The sequence below is a fragment of the Ovis aries genome, chromosome 1 (genome assembly GCF_016772045.2).
Source record: "Ovis aries strain OAR_USU_Benz2616 breed Rambouillet chromosome 1, ARS-UI_Ramb_v3.0, whole genome shotgun sequence".
Taxonomy (NCBI): Eukaryota; Metazoa; Chordata; class Mammalia; order Artiodactyla; family Bovidae; genus Ovis; species Ovis aries.
Genome location: NC_056054.1, coordinates 40,309,971 through 40,332,182, shown reverse-complemented (window position 1 = coordinate 40,332,182; position 22,212 = coordinate 40,309,971). Strand labels below are relative to the sequence as shown.

General features: G+C 38.4%; 1 protein-coding gene across 3 annotated transcripts in view; it reads right to left on the bottom strand.

Annotated features, from left to right (window-relative positions):
• Positions 1–22,212, bottom strand: part of RAVER2 (ribonucleoprotein, PTB binding 2) — a 146,209-nt gene that overhangs the window by 75,567 nt on the left and 48,430 nt on the right. For all 3 annotated transcript variants that reach the window (XM_012167788.4, XM_042249271.1, XM_060410635.1), the window contains 3 exons: positions 19,377–19,846; positions 16,213–16,404; positions 7,602–7,728 (listed from right to left, as the gene is read on the bottom strand). In XM_012167788.4, the coding sequence (XP_012023178.3) occupies positions 7,602–7,728; positions 16,213–16,404; positions 19,377–19,846 (789 nt within the window). The remainder of the gene's footprint in view (positions 1–7,601; positions 7,729–16,212; positions 16,405–19,376; positions 19,847–22,212) is intronic.

Below are 22,212 nucleotides of genomic sequence, written 5' to 3'. Positions count from 1 at the left end.
TGCATTAACAGAAATATAATGATGATAGGAAGGAAATCCCACTGCATTCCGCAGTGCTTAGAACCCATCGACAGGATAAATTTGTCTGTGTACGCCATTCTGCAGGGCAACCCAAACAACCTATCTAGGAGAGGAAACCTTGCTGGAGGCTCTGGAGAGCATATGCTATGACCTGTTGTGGAAAGTCAAGTACAGAACTATAGTTTGCGAAGAGGTAGAAGAGGTGTATAAATCAAACTATACTCAATATTTTGTAATAACCTAAGGGAAAAGAATCTGAAAGAAATAGATACACAGGCATAACTGAATCACTGTGCTGGATACCTAAAACTATCACAACACAGTAAATCAACTATACATGAAAAAAAAAGTAAAATTAAAATAAATAAGATGGTTCTAAAAAGAGACCGCTATTTATATTTTCATCTTAAAATATAAAAATATTTAGTTTTATCAATTCTTAATATATGGGTTGACAAAGGTGCATTTATGTAATTGACACATAAGTGATATGTAAACTGTATATACTGGGGTTCCATTAAAAATATACTTTACTGATAGAATGTATAGACAAAAAATAAACAAAAGGAGACCACTGGTCTGCAGAAAAGAAGACAAAAAAAAAAAAATCAAAGATGACTACAGTTTCATGATAGTTATCTCCAAACATCAGAAGGCTATTCTTATGGAAGAAGGATAGATTTATTCTATGTTTCTTCATAGGAAGAACTAAAATAAGCAGCTAAAAGTGATAAAAAGGAAGGAAGGTTTTTCTAAGGAAAAACCTAGTAATTAAATTTGTCAAACCAGGGAATAGTTGCCTGGGAATGAGCTGCTTATGCTTTGAGTAGTCAAGACATAGAAAGGATACCTCCATGCCATTAAAATTGCAGGAGGTTAAAGCTTCATCTTTAAAGTCTCGTTTAACTCAGATGACCATTTTATCTACCACAATGGGCAAGAATCCCTTAGAAGAAATAGAGTAGCCATCACAGTCAACAGAAGAGTCCAAAAGGCAGTACTTGGATGCCATCTCAAAAATGACAGAATGATCTCTGTTCATTTCCAAGGTAAACCATTCAACATCACAGTAATCCAAGTTTATGCCCCAACCAGTAATCCTGAAGAAGCTGAAGTTGGATGGTTTTATAAACCTACAAGACCTAATACCCAAAAAAGAACTAATACCCAAAAAAGATGTCATTTTCATTACAGGGGACTACAATGCAAAAGTAGGAAGTCAAGAAACACCTGGAGTAACAGGCAAATTTGGCTGTGGAGTACAGAATGAAGCAGGGCAAAGGCTAACAGAGTTTTGCTAAGAGAAAGCACTGGTCATAGCAAACACCATCTTCCAACAACACAAGGACTCTACACATGGACATCACCAGATTGATTATATTATTTGCAGTCACAGATGGAGAAGCTCTATACAGTGAGCAAAAACAAGACTGGGAGCTGACTATGGCTCAGACCATGAACCCCTTATTGCCAAATTCAGACTTCAATTGAAGAAAGCAGGGAAAACCACTAGACCATTCAGGTATGACCTAAATCAAATCCCTTACGATTATACAATGGAAGTTAGAAACAGATTCAAGGGATTAGATCTGATAGACAAAGTGCCTGATGAACTATGGACGGAAGTTCGTGACATTGTACAGGAGACAGGGATCAAGACTATACCCAAGAAAAAGAAATGAAAAATGGCAAAATGGTTGTCCAAGGAGGCCTTATGAACAGCTGAGAAAAGAAGAGAAGTGAAAGTCAAAGGAGAAAAGGAAAGATATACCCATCTGATAGCAAGGAGAGATAAGAAAGCCTTCCTCAGTGATCAATGCAAAGAAATAGAGGAAAACAACAGAATGGGAAAGACTAGAAATCTCAAGAAAATTTGAGACACCAAGGGAATGTTTCCTGCAAAGATGGGCACAATAAAGGACAGAAATGGTATGGCCCTAACAGAAGCAGAAGATGTTAAGAAGAGGGGGCAAGAATACACAGAACTATACGAAAAAGATCTTGACAACCTAGAGAATCATGATGATGTGATCACTAATCTAGAGCCAGACATCCTGGAATGTGAAGTCAAGTGGGCTTTAGAAAGCATCACTATGAACAAAGCTAGTGGAGGTGATGGAATTCCAGTGGAGCTATTTCAAATCCCGAAAGATGATGCTGTGGCAGTGCTGCACTCAATATGCCAGCAAATGTGGAAAACTCAGCAGTGGCCACAAGACTGGAAAAGGTCAGTTTTCATTCCAATCCCAAAGAAAGGCAATACCGAAGAATGCTCAAACTACCGCACAATTGCACTCATCTTACATGCTAGTAAAGCAATGCTCAAAATTCTCCAAGCCAGGCTTCAACCATGAACCACGAACTTCCAGATGTTCAATCTGGATTTAGAAATGGCAGAGGAACCAGAGATCAAACTGCCAACATCTGTTGGATCATCGAAAAAGCAAGAGAGTCCCAGAAAAACATCTATTTCTGCCTAAGCCTTTGACTGTGGATCACCACAAACTGTAGAAAATTCTGAAAGAGATGGGATTATCAGACCACCTGACCTGCCTCCTGAGAAATCTGTATGCAGGTCAGGAAGCAACAGTTAGAACTGGACATGGAACAACAACTGGTTCCAAATCAGGAAAGGAGTATGTCAGTTCAGTCGCTCGGTCGTGTCCAACTCTGCGACCCCATGGAATACAGCACGCCAGGTTTCCCTGTCCATCACCAACTCCCAGAGTTCACTCAAACTCATGCCCATTGAGTTGGTGATGCCATCCAACCATCTCGTCCTCTGTCGTCCCCTTCTCCTCCCGCCTTCAATCTTTCCCAGCATCAGGGTGTTTTCCAATGAATCAGTTGTTCACACCAGGTGGCCAAGGAACTGGAGTTTCAGCCTCAGCATCAGTCCTTCCAATGAATATTCAAGACTGATTTCCATTAGGATGGACTGGTTGGATCTCCTTGCAGTCCAAGACACCATATTAAAAAGCAGATACATTACTCTGCCAACAAAGGTCCATCTAGTCAAAGCTATGGTTTGTCCAGTAGTCACATACAGATGTGAGAGTTGGACTATAAAGAAAGCTGAGCGCTGAAGAATTGATGCTTTTAAACTGTGGAGTTGGTGAAGACTCTTGAGAGTCCCTTGGACCGCAAGGAGATCCAACCAGTCCATCCTAAAGGAGATCAGTCCTGGGTGTTCATTGGAAGGACTGATGTTGAAGCTGAAACTCCAATATTTTGTCCACCTGATGTGAAGAGCTGACTCATTTGAAAAGACTCTGACGCTGGGAAAGACTGAGGGCAAGAGGAGCAGGGGATGACAGAGGATGAGATGCTTGGATGGCAACACCGACACAATGGACATGGGTTTGGGTAGACTCCGGGAGTTGGTGATGGACAGGGAAGCCTGGCATGCTGCAGTCCATGGGGTCGCAGAGTCAGACAAGATTGTGCGGCTGAACTGAAAGTTTCATCTAATTCCGAAAAAAAAATTGTAGGAGGGATATCTGACTGCATAATAGGCTGAGCTGGATACCTCTGAAGATACTTTTTACACATAAATAATTGATGATTATATTAAGTACTTAATACGAACATTGTTGGTATAATAAGGAATTTAACTGGTCTTTGTCTTTGGTTCCTGGAGAGGAAACTCAAACCCTTGGAACTTCCCCGGTTGATAGGAGTGTTTTTGTTATGCTAATGAATGAGGTGACTCAGGGTACGCCCCTACATGGCTTCAGAATGGGGACTGGTCATACCTGAAAGACCTAACTTGTGATTATTGAATGGGGGCTTTGAGCCATGTGATATTGAGGTAGAAGATAGATGGGCCCGTAGGTGGACAGCTGGTGTTTGTCAAGCAGAGTAAAATTTAAGCTTTGTTCTTACCCAGACACTCCAAGGACAAAGCTAGTGGCACAAGCTGAGTTCTGCTAAAGCAAATAGATAAGGTGCCTGAGGTCAAGGAAGACTTCCCCGTCTGCATGTGTGCAGGAAGGCTTCTTAGGGGGTCAAAAAGGGAGAGGGCCTCACCCCATAATACCTGTGGACATGTACCCACAGGCCTCTGTGGTAGGATCCATCTTATCAAAAAGTTGCTCACATATCTGGGAGGAGGGTCCAAGGATCAGTCAGGTGTGAAGAAAGAAACAAGATAATTGGCCAAATGTAAACCTCGAACAGCCAAAGCAATCTTAAGAAGAATGGAACTGGAGGAATCAACCTGCCTGACTTCAGACTATACTACAAAGCTATAGTCATTAAGACAGTATGGTACTGGCACAAAGACCGAAATAAGATCAATGGAACAAAATAGAAAGCCCAGAGATAAATCCACGCACCTATGGACACATTATCTTTGACAAAGGAGGCAAGAATATACAATGGAGAAAAGACAATCCCCTTAACAAATGGTCCTGGGAAAACTGGTCAACCACTTGTAAAAGAAAGAAACTGGAACACTTTCTAACACCAGACACAAAAATAAACTCAAAATGGGTTAAAGATCTAAATGTAAGACCAGAAACTATAAAACTCCTAGAGGAAAACATAGGCAAAATACTCTCTGACACAGCAGGATCCTCTATGACCCACCTCCAAGAGTAATGGAAATAAAAGCAAAAATAAACAAATGGGACCTAATTAAAATTAAAAGCTTTTGCACAACAAAGGAAACTATAAGCAAGGTGAAAAGACAGCCTTCAGAATGGGAGAAAATAATAGCAAATGAAGCAACTGACAAAGAATTAATCTCAAAAGTATAAAGCAGCTCCTGTAGCTCAATTCCAGAAAAATAAATGACCCAATCACAAAATGGGCCAAAGAACTAAACAGACATTTCTCCAAAGAAGACATACAGATGGCTAACAAACACATGAAAAGATGCTCAACATCACTCATTATCAGAGAAATGCAAATCAAAACCACAATGAAGTACCATCTCACGCCAGTCAGAATGGGTGCGATCCAAAAGTCTACAAGCAATAAATGCTGGAGAAGGTGCAGATAAAAGGGAACCCGCTTATACTGTTGGTGGGAATGCAAACTAGTACAGCCACTGTGGAGAACAGTGTGGAGATTCCTTAAAACCCTGGAACTAGAACTACCATATGACCCAGCAATCCCACTGCTGGGCATACACACCGAGGAAACCAGACTTGAAAGAGACACGTGTACATCAATGTTCATCGCAGCACTGTTTACAACAGCCAGGACATGGAAGCAACCTAGATGTCCATCAGGAGACAAATGGATAAGAAAGCTGTGGTACATATACACAATGGAATATTACTCAGCCATTAAAAAGAATGCATTTGAATCAGTTCTAATGAGGTGGATGAAACTGGAGCCCATTATATAGAGTGAAGTAAGTCAAAAATAAAAACACCAATACAGTATATTAATGCATATATATGGAATTTAGAAAGATGGTAACAATGACCCTATTTGTGAGACAGCAAAAGACACAGATGTAAAGAACAGACTTTTGGACTCTGCAGGAGAGGGCGAGGGTGGGATGATTTGAGAGAATAGCATTGAAACATGTATATTATCATACGTGAAAAAGATCGCCCGTCCAGGTTCAATCCATGAGACAGGGTGCTCAGGGCTGGTGCACTGGGATGACCCTGAGGGATGGCATGGGGAGGGAGGTGGGAGGGCGGGGCTCAGGATGGGGAACACATGTACACCCATGGCTGATTCATGTCACTGTATGGCAAAAGCCACTACAATCTTGTAAATTAATTAGCCTCCAATTAAAATAAATAAATTAATTTAAAATATAATAATTGGCCAGATGTAAACAAAGACTGGGAAACAATGTTCTACGTGATTTAAATCACATCTTCACTGCACTCCTCACTGGGTGTGTATTTCTGCCTTGTTTCTGTCTTACATACACACTATTTCTCCATGTGCTCTCCCATACATTGTGCTGTGACTCTAATAATAAACTTTATACCTGTTTTTAATAGTTTTTGCCTCCTTGAAACATTCTTGCTTTCAAATGGGGAAAAGAGACAGGGCCATTTTGCCTCTAGCCCATAGCTCCTGGTGGCCTGGTGGCTAGGATTCCTGGTTTTCATTTAGATTTCCTAGGTTCAATTCCTGAGCAAGGAACTAAGATCTCTCTTCAGGATTGCTCACTGCTGTCTCTCCAAGATAAGTATTAGCCTAGCCTCCTGACTCCAGGAAGAGGAAGAGTACCACAGATAAGAGTTCAATAACATGGCCAGTCATGCCTACATATAAAACCCCCATAAAACCTCTAGACACTGAAGCTAGTTCAGTAGAGATCTCTGGTTAATTAATGCACTGGTGTGCTGGGAGGCAAATGTGCTCTGATCCTACGTGGAAAGAACATAAAAGCTCTGTAGTTAGGTCCTATGAGCCACAGCCCTAAGTCTCTTGATTATGCTGTTTCTGAGTTACATCCTTTGTAACAAAACTGTAATCGTTAAGTACAGTTCTCTCCTAAGCTATGGGAGTCTATAGACTCATTGGAGAAGATCCTGATGCTGGGAAAGATTGAAGGCAGCAGAAGACGATGACAGAGGGTGAAATGGTTGGATAGCATCACCAACTTGATGGACACAAATTTGGCCAAGCTCTGGGAGTTGGTGATGGACAGGGAAACCTGGCATGCTGCAATTCATGGGGTTGCAAAGAGTTGGACATGACTGAGCAACTGAACGAACTGAACACATTTTTGAACCTGCGGTGTCACAGGAACTCCCAAATTTGAAGCAATTTAGCCAGAACAGGCCTGGAGACCTCTGTAGTGTGGCTAGTGTCTGAAGTAGGGGCAGACCTGTTGAGGACTTAAGCCCTCACTCATAGCATCTGTGCTAACCCTAGGCAGCTAGTGCTACAATAGAACTGTAGTATGCTAGTTGGCGTTAGACCAGTTGGAGCTGAAAGAGAATAAATACATTTAATCTAAACATTTGTAATCTTAAAGCTTAATGTTGAATATAGGCATTCACTTCCTAATGATAAAGTATACATTTTGTGTATGTACAGCTATGCATTTCAAAAGACAAACTCCTCCAATGAATACTAAATAGATATTTAATGCATGCCAATATTATAACAATTTCTACAATACAAGAAAATGATATTATTTCATCATTTTCAACAAAGTAAAACAACTTCACAATGAAAAAAAAAAGATAACAGCAGAGAGGAAACTGATCTTTGGCACTTTCCAACAAAGTAATTCTGCCAAAAATATTACATAGAAAAGTATTATATCTTTTGCTAAAATGAGCTGTAACAATGTAGTATGTTAAATATTACCTCATTAATCCATGTGAAACCTGGTTTAGAAATTCATGGCAACCAATAACTACACTTGGAGGTTTAATATTTAATACTTAGTTTTAAAAAAATCAGGAAATCCATAAGCAATTTCTGTCTACCAAAAAGAGTCAAAACATATTTTCACCTCAAATCATTAATTAAAATTCATTGATAATTCTAGAAAAAATACTGTGGACTAATTGAAATGTGTTTTTCATGTAAAACAGTATAATTAACCTCATGCCAATATTCTACATGTCTTTAGTACACGTGACACTTACCTGGCTTAACAGTTCGCCCACAGAGCTGGGGTTGTAGAAGAATTTGCAACATGGCAGGGTTGTTTAAACTTTTCATGATTTGCACTGGATTTGGCTCTGGAAGTAAGCCCTTTTGATTACTGTGCCTCTTCGATGAATACAGAAATACAAAAATTAGAACACAGGTAAGCACAAAGATGAAACTGTAAAGGCTTCCCCACCCTACCCCCCCCCAGAAATTCTCATTTGTCTGATTAGATCTATTTTATAATAAACACAACTTGTTTTATTTCTAGTCATACACTTGTATACATTCTACCACAATTCCTAATTATAAGAAGATACTCTAAGATATGAGCTTCTCTGGTAGCTCAGCTGGTAAAAAAAAATCTGCCTGCAAGGCGGGAGACCTGGGTTTGATCCTTGGGTAAGGAAGGTCCCGTGGAGAAGGGCATGGCAAGCCACTCCAGTATTCTTGCCTGGAGAATCCTTATGGACAGAAGAGCCTGGTGGGCAGTGGTCCATGGCGTCACAAAGAGTTAAACACGACTGAGCAACTAAGCACAGCACAACATTCTAAGATATTCATGCAATATACACCAAAATCCTCATAGACTGTTTCAGTGAAATAGAAATTGGCTTTAAGAGAACTAAAAATTTAGTCAGATAAATCTCTTCATGCAAGGGGCAAGATATCAAAGCAAAAGTGAAGTCACTCAGTCGTGTCCGACTCTTTGCAACCCCATGGATTGTAGCCTACCAGGCTCCTCCTGCCATGGGATTCTCCAGGCAAGAGTACTGGAGTGGGTTGCCATTTCCTTCTCCAAGGGAATCTGAATTTACTAACAGGGAGGTAACCTGACACAATATGAATACTTTGATACTACAGAAGAACCTTACTATAATGTTGATCTAAAGTTTAATAATGTGGGATGCTTTACAAAGCAATATTTTCTTATAATTAGGTCTTGATTCATTAATCTTCTAATATGAAACAAAGATGGATGGGCTTTATATACATATAACTGGGTAGCTATGCCATTGTAAATATATGACATTGTTAATATATGACATTGCTCTCAGTTTTTAAAAACCAGCTCTCCTTATCCATCCTCTAGCCTCTCAACGTCTACACACTCACATACAAGGAAGCTAATCGCCACCCCGCTACCAAAAGAAATATGCAATCACAGAACAAAGTAACTAGACACCTGGAAAATGCAGCCACAAAAACTAAAGGCAACAAACCAAAGCACCTATAAGAGACGATAGGAAATAGTAAGAATGTTAACTAAACAAAGCAGATATCCTAAAAAAAATGTAACCGATTTTTATTGGTAACATGAATCATGGAGAAGCAGTTATAAAGAACAACCAATTAGAAATATGATGTACAAAAAGCACAACTGTTTGGGAAAAAATAATAGCAGCCATCACTTACTGTATACACTTGGCATTGTTCTAAGCCTGTTACATGGACTAAATCACTTAATGCCCCAAAGCAACTCATCAGGGTTGGTATTATACCCCCATTCTATAGGTAAGGGAACTGAAGAAACGCATAAAGAATTATTCTTAACCTCGACTCTGTTCTTTAATAGATATATTAAATAGTAGGATATATGTGACTGAAAAACAAAATAGTGATCTGAAAGGTCAGGTCAGATAAAGATCAAAGAATATATGAGCAAAGGATAAAGCAGGAACTGACAACAAAATAAAATGGTAATGAAAAATGCAAACAAAACAAAAGAAAAAACCAAGGCAATGGAGAGACTGCAAGTCTGAATATCTACATAGAAGGAGTATCTGAAGGATTAGAAATGATGGAAATCTTTGAAGAAATAATGTCTGAGAATTTCCCAGAATTCAAAAAAAACTCAAGACCACAAAATGAAAGGGTTCCAATTACGATACAGAAAAAAACACACCTGCTCATATTTTTTGGCATGAAATGAGGAACATCAAAGCCCTGCCCATCCCCAATAGTAAAAACTTCCAGTAAGGAAGAACATATCTCAAAAAAAAAAAAAAATCCCAAAACAAAACAAGAAGCAGATTAATATCATCTTCATTCTCAAAGTATCATCACTGGATTTAAGAAAGCAACAAATTAATATTTTCAAAGTGTTGCAGGAAAAAATCTTTGAATCTAGATTTTTTTTATTCAGCTAAGCTATTAAATGTGGAAAAGAAATAAAAAATATTTCCAGCCATACACAGTCTCAAAAGTTTTTACTACATGCATATCCTTTCTGAAAATAAGAATAAATGCATGACATTACATGATATGTGGAAATAAAGATATGTAATATTGTAGCTAATTTGAATCATGTATACAAAAACCAAGACCATATAAGCAAGCAAAAACATTAAGGTTGGGAATTGAACGGCAGTCCAGTGGTTAGGACTCAGTGCTTTCACTGCCATGACCTGGGTTCAGTCCCTGGTCAGGGAACTGAGATCCTGCAAGCTGCATGGTATGATGCCCACACCCCCCCACCCCCCGCAAAAAGAAAAAGAAAAAAAAACACAAATTAAGGGAATCTTAAAGATGTATTTTATGTATTCTCAATATGGTGGTAGGTGGAATAGAAGGAAGCAGCAGGATGGAATTTAGAATGAACTATGTGGGAAGGAAGAAAGAGATACTGATCAGCCTTGGGTGTTAATAAGCTAGGAATAATCATCCATAGGATAAAACAAAATATATCACTCTTAAAGCAGAAGAAAATTCTAATTTATTCAATAGTAAATGGGAAACAAAAATAAAGGAAAAAAGTTTAAAGACAACATGACAAGTGTTAGCAAACAGATCAGAGGTTCCTCAAAAAGTTGAAACCAGAACTACCATATGACCCAGCAAGTCAGCTTTAGGTATTTATCCAAAGAAGCAAAAACCTAACTCATACTACCCTAACTACCATACGACCCAGCAAGTCAGCTTTAGGTATTTATCCAAAGAAGCAAAACCCTAACTCATACTACCCTAACTACCATACGACCCAGCAAGTCAGCTTTAGGTATTTATCCAAAGAAACAAAAACCCTAACTCAAAAAGATATATGGACCCCCATATTCATTGTTGCATTATTTACAATAACCAAGACATGAAAACAGCAAAAGTGTCCTAAAAATTGATGAATGGGTAAAGAAAACGTGGTGAAAGTGAAGTCGCTTGCTGCTGCTGCTGCTGCTAAGTTGCTTCAGTCGTGTCTGACTCTGTGCGATCCCATAGATGGCAGCCTACCAGGCTCCCCCGTCCCTGGGATTCTCCAGGCAAGAACACTGGAGTGGGTTGCCATTTCCTTCTCCAATGCATGAAAGTGAAAAGTGAAAGTGAAGTCGCTCAGTCGTGTCCGACTCTTAGCGACCCCATGGACTGCAGCCTACCAGGCTCCTCCGTCCATTAGTCATGTCCAACTCTTTGAAACCTCATGTACTACAGTCTGCCAGGCTCCTCCATCCATGGAACTTTCCAGCCAAGGATACTGGGGTGGGTTGCCATTTCCTTCTCCAGGGGATCTTCCTGACCCAGGGATCAAACCCAGGTCTCCCGCACTGCAGGCGTATTCTTTACCATCTGAGCCACGAGGGAAGCCCTGGTGAAAATGTGGTATGTATATGTATATAGACAATGGAGTATTATTCAGCCACAAAAAGAATGAAATCTTGTCATTTGTAACAAAACGGATGAACTTGGAGGGCATTATGCTAAGCGAAATAAGTCAGACAGAGAAAGACTAATACTGTATGATCTCACTTATATGTGCAATCTTAAAACAAAAACAAACCAAGACCACAGATACAGAGAACAGATTGACGGCTGCCAGAGGGACTGGGTGAAGAGTGAGTGAAATGGCAAAGGGGGTGAAAAGCACAAAGTCTAGTGTTGAGACAAGTCCTGAGAATTTAATGTACAGCACAGTGACTGTGACTACCATTCACAATACTCTACTGCATATGTGAAGGCTGACTACCATTCATAATACTCTACTGCATATGTGAAGGCTGACTACCATTCATAATACTCTACTGCATATGTGAAGGCTGCCAAGAGACAGATCCTAAAAGTTCCCAACACAAGAAAAAAAAATCTGTAATTATGTGTGGTGATGGATGCTAACTAGTCTTACTGAGGTGATCGTTTCACAGTATATGTAAATACTGAATCATTGGATGTTCACCTAATATAATGCTGTGTGTCAATTATATATCAAAAGAAACCTATATCAGGAGAATAGCTTTTAAAAATTCTTAGGTAGCTATAACCTGGGGAAAAACTATTAATTAAGCTAAAAGGAAATCATTAAAAAATTGAAACATTCATAATATAAAATTTATGACACATAGTTATAGCATTAGTTACAGAAGTAAACTTACTTTAACTACATTCATCAGGAAACAACATAGGTTGAAAACAGATGAGCTAACTACTGATATTAATAAAGATGGGAGAGAAAGAGTAAGTCCAAAGAAAGAAGCAAGAAGATTATAAAGACAGGGCAAGAATATGCAACAGATAGAAAAAACAAATAATAAACAAAAACTATTTCTTTGAAAGGCAAAACAGTCTGCAAGACTAACTGGGGGAAAGAAAATGCAAATAAATAAGACATACAATGAAAAAAGATTAGACATGACACATTTAAAAAATAAAATTTTATAAATAGCTATGCGTCAATAAATTTTAAAACTCAGACTAAGTGGATAAATTTGTAGACTATAATCAAATGCCACATATACCACACAGAGAAAAATAAACTAATATATCTAATATTCACAGAAGAAACTTAAGTGGTAATCAATGATTTTCTTCTGGGAGAGACATAAGGACTAGGTCTACATGGCTTCATAGATGAGCTCTCTCAAACTTTCAAAGAACAGAAAATCCCTACTACATACAAACTGATCCATGAATAGAAAGAAAAGAAGGAGAGGTTCAGAGAAAAAAACATTTAATGAGGTCAATGTTCTCTCAATTTCAAAACTAAGCAAAAATGCTACCCCCAAATTTAAGCATTTCCACTCATGAGTACCTCTGCACATATAACAAATATTATCCAATAAAATCAAACAATACATAGGAAAAATAATCTTATCAATGAGGATTCACAACACAAAGATAGTATAACATTAGAAAAGTCTATCAATGTAATTCAGCACTTTAATGAACTTAGGGAGAAATCCCATAATTATCCCAACAGTTGTAGAAATATTCTGATAAAGTTCAATGCCAATTTGAACACATAAGAAAAAAAATCAATGCAGTACATTACTTTTAAGGCTGAGAAAAATTTAAGATTTCTCACTGTTACTAATATCTAATCATGATATCTATTAAAGGTCCCATGAAGGGCTGTTTACTATGGTGAGGAATTGAACTTACGCACACATTAAAGAATATTAAGCAAGAGAATGACATAATTTGGTTTGAGGATGAGAAAGATCACTTTTGTGGCACTGTAGAAGATGGATTAGAATAGGAAAGACTAATGACGTGGCAATCATATAGCAGGTTATTCAAATCATCAAGGTGAGAAAAATTAGATCCTGAGTAAAGTAACAAAGATGCTGACAAGTCCCAAGGATTTAGTAGATATCAGGATGTGGAACTGAAAGACTTGCTAAGATTCTTGGCATTCTGAACTGGAGAGTAGATGAAGATCAATCATGATTGGGTTTTTAGTTTGAATGAACTGATGCCACACACAGATATTAGAGCACAGAGAAATCCAAGTCCCAGGGAAAAACAGTATCCTTTTGGAAATGCTAAAATTGAACTATCCATATAACATAAAAAGGGGATATCTACTAATCATTTTAAAATACAGATTTAGTGCTTTAGAACAATTTGGTTCAAAAATATAAGAGTAGGAATCATCACTGATAGGCAATAACTGAAGCCACTGGAGTGATGAAGGAACAAAGTGAGTGAGCCTAGTACAGAGGTCTACTGATAGTGTCCCTCTGGGAAAAAAGAAGAAAAGGATGGAACAATTAGACAGAGAGGAAAAGGATGGTAGGTGGAATTCAAGGCAGTAGGCAGTTGGTTTTAAATGCTGCAAAGATACAATAGTGTAAAGTAATTAGCCTTCAATTAAAATAAATAAATTTATATTAAAAAATAATAATAAAATTAATGCTGCAAAGAAACCAGGCAAAGAAAGACTGAAAAGTACCTATGTGACTTGATTACAAAATTCCTGTCAATCTTAAAGAGAACAGATTCACTTAATAGTGGAGGCAGAAACTACACTGCATTGGGCTGAGAAGGAAATGAGAAATGGAAAAAAAAAAAGGTGACTAGTGGGATCTAACTGTTCAAGAAGCTCCAGTTGTAAGGAAAAAGTATTTCAAAGGCCTGCATCTAGAAAGGAAAAGATTCAAGTGTGTTTATAAGCAAATGGGATGGAGGTAGTGAACAACAGGTCAAGTAGAAAGTAGAGGAGGCAGATCCTTGAGGATGGGCGGGGGCATGAGCTCCCGCTTTGGTGGGAGGGCAACAGGGCACTCCCTCCATGACAGCAAGGATCTTTGTTTTGTTCACTCAGTTCAGTCGCTCAGTTGTGTCCGACTCTTTGCGACCCCATGGACTGCAGCACGCTGGCTTCCCTGTCCATCACCAGCTCCCAGAGTTTACTCAAGCTCATGGTCATTGAGTCAGTGGTGCCATCCAACCATCTCATCCTCTGTCATCCCCTTCTTCTCCTGCCCTCAGGCTTTCCCCGCATCAGGGTCTTTTCCAATGAGTCAGTTCTTCACATCAGGTGGCCAAGGAACTGGACTTTCAGCCTCAGCATCAGTCGTTCCAATGAATATTCAAGACTGATTTCCTTTAGGATGGACTGGTTGGATCTCCTTGCAGTCCAAAGGACTCTCGAGTCTTCTCCAACACCACAGTTCAAAAGCATCAATTCTTCTGCGCTCAGCTTTCTTTATAATCCAACTCTCACATCCATACATGACTACCAGAAAAACCATAGCTTTGACTAGACGGACCTTTGTTCACTGGTGAATCCTAAATACCTCTAATACATCTCGTATGTAGCAGGTACCAAGTATTTATGGAATGAATGCTATTAAAGAGAAAAAAGAAGTAAAAAGTGGGGCACTCTTGCTCAGGGAGTGTGAGAGAAAGTAAATGAATGAGTCCAGCACATGGCCTGTATATTTCTATAAAGTAGCAGCCACAACCATCAGATAGAAAGAAGGACAAAGACTAGAAAAGAGTGAAGATTTGAGCTAGCTTTGCTGGGGAGTCAGCTATAAAGAATGTCAGACATTTGCAGGAGCACTAAGTCACCTAGTTGTCTGTTTTTCTCCAAGAAGACAGAGTATGCTGACTGCAAAAGTGAGTGACTGGATGGATTCAGACTCAGAAACTCAGCAAATCCAATCCAACTGAGACAACTTGACTAAAGGCAATGAAATTGACAGTGAAAGAATGGCTGAAGTCATGAATTATGCCAGTCAAGGATATGAGGATCAGAAGAACCTAAGAAGGGAAGGAAAAAACAAAAAGGGAGAAGACATCCAGGACCAGAGGTGAGATCAAAGAATAAGAGGAGGAGGGCAAGTGAAACGACGGTAGGGTACCAGTGAAACCTTTCGTCTCTTCTGCCCTCCTTTCCTCCCCTGATTGTCCTTCTCTCTCCACTTTTATTTACAAACCATTTCCAGACTAGGTGATTTCTTGTTGTCTTAACTATGATCTTGTCAATACCTTGTATATATACTTTATAAATTCCCTTTGGAATTTGTAAACTTGACCTCGCTTATCAAGTTCCATCTAAGCTGTGAGTGCTCCAGCCCTCCCTCTGCTTGCATTGAGCTACCATTTCACCACACATCTCTACACACTCAGCCTACCTAAACCTCTTCCACTTTTCAAGCATGAAAATTCATCTCCTCCTACGGCTGGAAAGGTTTTGTCACAACCAGAGTATGTTCAATCACTCATTCTCCCTCCTTGGGGGTGCTAGATTCAGCAAGTAAAAACACAGGGTGCCAGATAAACAATGTTAAATGTAAGTATGTCTCATGCAAAATCTGTGTTCATCTGGCAATCCTATTCTCCACCCCCATAACATTTCAAAATTGTACCTTAACATTACATTCAAATGTCACCTTTGCAATTCTGAAGTCTTCCCTGGACCCTTCAAAAGTGTGTTTCTTCCTTCATTTAATCAACGGGTATTTACTATTCTAGGTGCAAGGAGTAAGAAACTGTGAAGCAGGAATAGTTGCTCCCTACAAGGAATTTTCAACCAGAGAAGTAGAGAGGGGAGTAATAAGAGACAGTTCCAATAAAGAAGTCAGTCCCACATGCACACTTATGAACAGTTTTTGAAAAGGGGGGCATGCTGTAATCAAAACCTGCAGAACAGGAACTCAAACATTTACTGACTAAATAAAAATTTCCTCAATTCTTGAGATGAATACACTTTACAAAACACAGTTTCCTCTATTTTACTGACTCCTGGGTTGATTTGGCAGAAGTGTTATTTAGTCAATTAAAAAAAAAGAAGAAGAGTGTCTTCATGTAATAAAAATATAATGGAAGTCCAATCAATGATTAACTAGTTTGGATACTTGAATTTCTCCATGTTTTTAAAAAAGAACAACTTACCACACGTTGAGCTGCTATCAGTGCTGCTAAGGTACTTCGCCCTGGTGCTCCCGGGGCACAGAAGGAAACTTGAACTTTGCTTCCCCTGATGGCCATTCCATCAGCTGCTTGTTGAACCTCTTCCGCATGCTCTGCAGTGCTATATTCAACCACTGCAAAGCCACCAACATAATTACCTTCATCCTGTGCGAGCTGATGTGACACAATCATTAAAAAGGGAATTCTAACATTTAGTTAGAATTTATTTACAAGTATATCATCTGTAAATTCAAGGACAAATGTCTCAAAGCATGATACCGGTGAAAATATTGTATTCCTTTTTTTTCTGAAAATAAAAGTTTACTAGTTGGGTAGGTACAGTCTTTCTAGAAGATGGGAAGATAAGTAAGATTCTGTCAAGCTTCTTTCTGCTTCTTTGAATCTCTGATTTATTTTAAAAGTCAATGTTCAAATGATCATAGTTCCTATGTATTAATATATAGATAATTAATAATCTATAGAAAAATTTGGGGATACAACAATCGAACTTTCTTTAAAATAATTTACCAGATACACAGACTATGAAACCTGTTGAATTTGATCATGTATCTATAAGCATTATCAAGAGAACAAAAGTAGAAGGAACCATATTCAACTTTTATTTCAATATTTTAGGTAGATCCCAGGAATTTGGTCAAGTATACCAAAGTAAACCTTATGTAGGAAACTGTGCCCCAGGTTTGTTTAAAATACGATATGCAGGACACAATCTTTTCCTGAATGTGCCCCAAATAAACTTCTGCAATGCAGAACTCAATTTATTTCCAGTCACCCATGTGTAAGAGTGTAAAGGAAGATACTAAAGCCCTGGATCCATAAAGTCTGGTACAAAGAGCAAAAATAAAAAAAAAAAATGCAACACTAAAAAGTTTCTAAGTGTTGAACATATCTGAACCATCTTAAACACATTTGTATCTAGCGATAAATGTAATAAAATTTAGCTTTGTATGTCTCTGAAGTATAGAAATAGTCCAATAGAAATATCTACAAAACTTCTGTTGGACTTGGCATCTCATAAATTGGCATACAATTCAATCATTTCTTAGTCATTTTTTAGCTTTTTTTCTCTTACTTTTGAAGCTTTTTTGTATATTAGACCAAATTTCTGGTTTTTTCCCTTCTCGTGCTTTCTTCCTTTTAAAACTGTCCTCAAATGTCTTTTCCTCCATAAAACATTCTTCCATTCATGTGGGAGAAAGGGAAAATATCTACCTCTTCCAAATATTTCTCCTACAACCTCATTCCTTTTATCCAAACCAAATCTTAAATTTAGATTTGTAAAAGCCATTAGTCCCTTTGGTCCCTTTTGATCATAAGGTAAGAAGACTGTGTCATCCATACAGTCTATGTCAGCCTACCAAACGAGAGAGCCTGAGTTTAACAGATTTACTGGTAAAGATAGTTAAAGTGGCTTTATTAAGCTTTTGAAAATTTCTAAAATGTTTTTATTATTCTTAGTTTATTATATAATCTTCATGCCAAATAAACTATACTATCATTTTAAGTCTTTCAAAAGAAAATATCATTATAGTTTCATAGCACTGGTAATTTTAAAGAGGAATATTTCCATTCAATATGAGAGCCATTCAAATATGTAATGGCATGACTTGTGATCTATTAATAGTTAATTTTCCATTACTTCAAAATATTTTAACAAAAGCTAAATGATCACTTACAATGATTGTAACAAATCTTTTTCTTTTCTAACCAGATGGAGAACAAGACCAGATAACCTAAGTCCCTTCTAACTCCAAGGTTCATAATTCAAATACAAAATGAAAAAAACAGCTTTCCCCTCATATTTGCTTCAAAGGCGTCAACTAACACTACAAAGAATTATGCTTGGCCACAGGATATCGCTGTATAATTCCTAGTATTCAAGAATAGCATATCAATAAGACAATTTTCAATAACTTGGCAAAGATTTGCCACAAAGTATTCTAATTTTTTGAAGCTCCATGGACAGTTTCTTTGATGATTATATTGGGATTGGAGAGGCAGAAATGTAAGAAAAAGTAAGATGTAGCATTAATTTTAATTAAATAAACTATAATAAATTTCAAACTTTCTACTTCAAGAGTAGAGATTCAATACGTGTATGATAACAGAAAAATAAGGGTGAGCAGAGGAAAGATGGGAGATAAGAAGGAGCAAAGGAGAAGAGAATAAAGAGAAGGAAGAAACGAAGGGAAGTGAAAGAGAAAGATTTCATCAGGTACTATAAAAATCTGTATGGGAAGGAGCCATATACAGTATATATTCTTGTCTATTTGGTAGAATTTATTCAATTTTATTCTGATAAAGTGTTTGAAAATTCTTATCAATGTTGTCAGTCTTCAGGGATCTTCTCTAAATGCCTCACTTAGCATGACCCCATTGCTGCTGCTAAGTCACTTCAGTCGTGTCCGACTCTGTGCGACCCCATAGACAGCAGCCCACTAGGCTCCCCTGTCCCTGGGATTCTCCAGGCAAGAACACTGGAGTGGGTTGCCATTTCCTTCTCCAATGCAAGAAAGTGAAAAGAGAAAGTGAAGTCGCTCAGTCGTGTCCGACTCTCCGAGACCCCATGGACCGCAGCCTACCTGGCTCCTCTGTCCATGGGATTTGCCAGGCAAGAGTGCTGGAGTGGGGTGCTATATTAAGACAGAATAAAGCATTCTTTCTACACCATGTAACACTTTTCTGTTTTGCATTATCTCACTCTTCATATGGGATGTACAGTTATTTGCTTATCAGTGTACTCTACAAAACTGTGAGGTATAGAGAGAATATCTTTCTACTTGTTATACTTCTGACATTTAGCAGTATGTTATCTGGCACTGAGAATGTGACAGATCAAATGTGGGTGGATGAAGTGATCAACACATGAATGGTTCAAGAACAGATGGCAGGAGAAGGTGGATGCATTAAGTGATGGGTTTGCTAAGACATAATTACATAAAAACAATATAGTCTGGCCCATCAAGAAAAAAAATTAATTTAAAATTTACCATATTAAAGTGTTCATTACAAACTAAAGTAGAATGAGATTATCCATGGTGATATTTACATAGGTATAATAAATTTGTGAGTGCATGCAGATGCAATATGTAGATATTTTCAAATAATACCTTAAAAATACATACCTGGCAAAACACAGGTTTATGGATACGGGAAAAAAACTGCAACAGCTCCTCTGAATCCCTATAGTCACTAGGGAGTTTATCTATACAAAGGCACTTAGAATGAATGAGCTCTGGGGCCAATAGATTAACATCCATCCACTGTGCAAAGACAGCTGATGCTCCCAACTGTTTACCCAATAGCTCCAATCGAGCCTTTGCAGCAAAGTCCTTTTTCATGTATTCTACAAATCCGTAGCCTTTGGAATGGCCAGTAACTTCACTGTAGACAAGAAAACATCTCTCGACATTCCCATAAGCACGAACAAGTTCTTCAAACTCTTCTAATGTAAAAGAAGTGGGCAAGTTGGTGATACACAGCAAAGCATCAGTTGGCTGGAGCTGGACTACTAAGTCTTTTCCTCGAAAAGAATATTGATGAAACATCTGAATTGCATTCTGGGCTTGTTCCCCATTCAATAAGGTAACAAAAGCTGGAAGAAGATAAAATGAATGAGTTTTCTGAGCCAGTGTTTTCAAGCTTTTTTAATCATGACCCACAGTAAGAAATAGATTTTATACCTATGCCTCAGTACACATATGTAAGTGCATTAGTAGTTAAATCATGTCTGACTCTTTGCAACCTCATGGATTATAGCTCACCAGGCTCCTCTGTCCATGGATTTCTCCAGGCAAGAATACTAGAGAATGGGCTGCCATTCTCTTTTCTCCAGGGGATCTTTCCAACCCAGGGGTCAAACCCAGGTCTCCTGCCTTGCAGGCAGATTCTTTACTCTCTGAGCCTCAGGGAAGCCCACACATATGAGCATATATATATATATTTCTGAAACAAAAGCATCAGGAAGCAAAACACCTATCATGTGTAATGTATTCTGATATTTTCTATTTCATTGTTTTTAAGTGCTGATACTCCCACTTAAACAATTTCATGACCAGTAACTCAAAAAACAGACAACGTATATTAGGAGCCCCACTTCTGGGGGGAGAGGTGATGGTAGTCTTTTTAAGCTACACACAGATTTGATATTTTCCATCAATAATATGTGATGCAAAATTTTATGAACTATTCTTTCTTCTCAGACAGTTCTCAAAGGCCCTATTTGATAACAAGAATACCTAAAATATACCTAAAAAATAGGTAATTTTAAAATTATTTTAAAAAGAATACTAAAAGAACAAAGGCATAGCCAAAAGACACCAACATGCCCAGAGGAAGCCAAATCTTTCTCCATCTCACGTACATGTTTCCTTAAAATAAAATTAATTACACTGAAACAATACATACACACACAATTTGTATACTGTTGGGATGAACAATATGGTATGAAAAGACCACAGGATTACGATACTAGACAAGTAGCTTACCTTCAAATCTTGTTTGAATCTAGAACAAACCAAAGGGGGGGAAATGTCCTGTCTACGTAATGGAGTTGTTCCAGCATTAAGCAACAAATAGACATGATAATTTGTAAAATCTAAAACATGATACAAATATAAAATCCTAAATCAATGAAATATCATACACACATGTGTATCTGATAAGATTTTGAGCAATATTATAAGAAAAATTTAAAACCCCAGATAAGAGAAACAACCCAGCACAAACCACAAATTAGAAACACACCGTGCTCTCAACCTTCCTCCCTCTCCCTCTTCTCCCCTCTTTGGAACACACAGTGAAGGTGCCCCGCAGGAGTACCTAACTTACCCAAATGCAAAGCTAACAACATGGCAAACATGCACAGAGCCAGAGAGAAAGAATTTAAACAGCACGGTCAGCCCTGCCCGCCGTCTCACTCGGCCTGCCTTCCCTTAGCGGGTCAGCCCTGCCCGCAGTCTCACTCAGCCTGCCTTCCCTTAGCCGGCCTTAGTGCCCATGTGCCTCTCAGGCTGTGAGCATCTCTCCACAGTGAGTGTGATGCTGATATTGAAAGAATTACATTTTGTATTTAACATGATATCCACATACAAGGAAACTACTTACAGAGGAATAGCTAACTCTTCCAGCACTAGGGGGAAAATGGTTTTGCTGCACTTACTGAGAGATTGTCTCTTGGTTTCCAATAAGCCCACTTGAGTTATTTTGATGCCATGCCTTTCTTTCCTTATGCTGACATAGAATAGCATTTAACGGTATTTCGCTAAAACCAGCAGACAAGTCAACAATCATTTGTACACACTGATTATGTTCATATCTAGCTCATAAGTTCATCTGTTCATATTTGATTTGAATTCTTTGAGTATCTGAAACTGTTAACCATGCCCTTCCTTAACTTCCTTAATAAAGTCCTTCTTGATTTTTTTCATACTTGCCTAAGCACTCCTCCTTCCATTTCCTTTGATATATTTTTCTCCACTCACACCTGTAAGGTAGTAATCCTTAAGGTTCCTTCCTGGCAGAAGCACACACAGTGACAGCCGGTGACTGTACCCAGCAACCCTGAGCCATAAATCCCTGTCTATGCCCCCTTCCCTGAGCACTCACATCCATGCCCATGTGTTCATTTCTCATGTGCCAGGCTCTGTGTTAGGCACTGGAAAGGAGGGGGTCAACAAAACAAGTAAGATCCTTTTCAATAAGGACCCCAGAATCCAATAGAGGATGACAGAATAGACAGAGAGTTAAAAGTATGATATTACCAAGAAGTATGGGGGGCTATGAAAGCAATTAAATAGAGTAAAATGGCTAGTCTGGGGGCTCAGAGAAAACCTCTTATTCTCTTGTCAACTCTCAAAACTACATTTCTAGTCCTTAGTTCCATATATATTCACATGCTGATTCACACATGATCAAACGTAACTCATGATCATCATCCTCTCCATTCCTCTAAAATCTCAA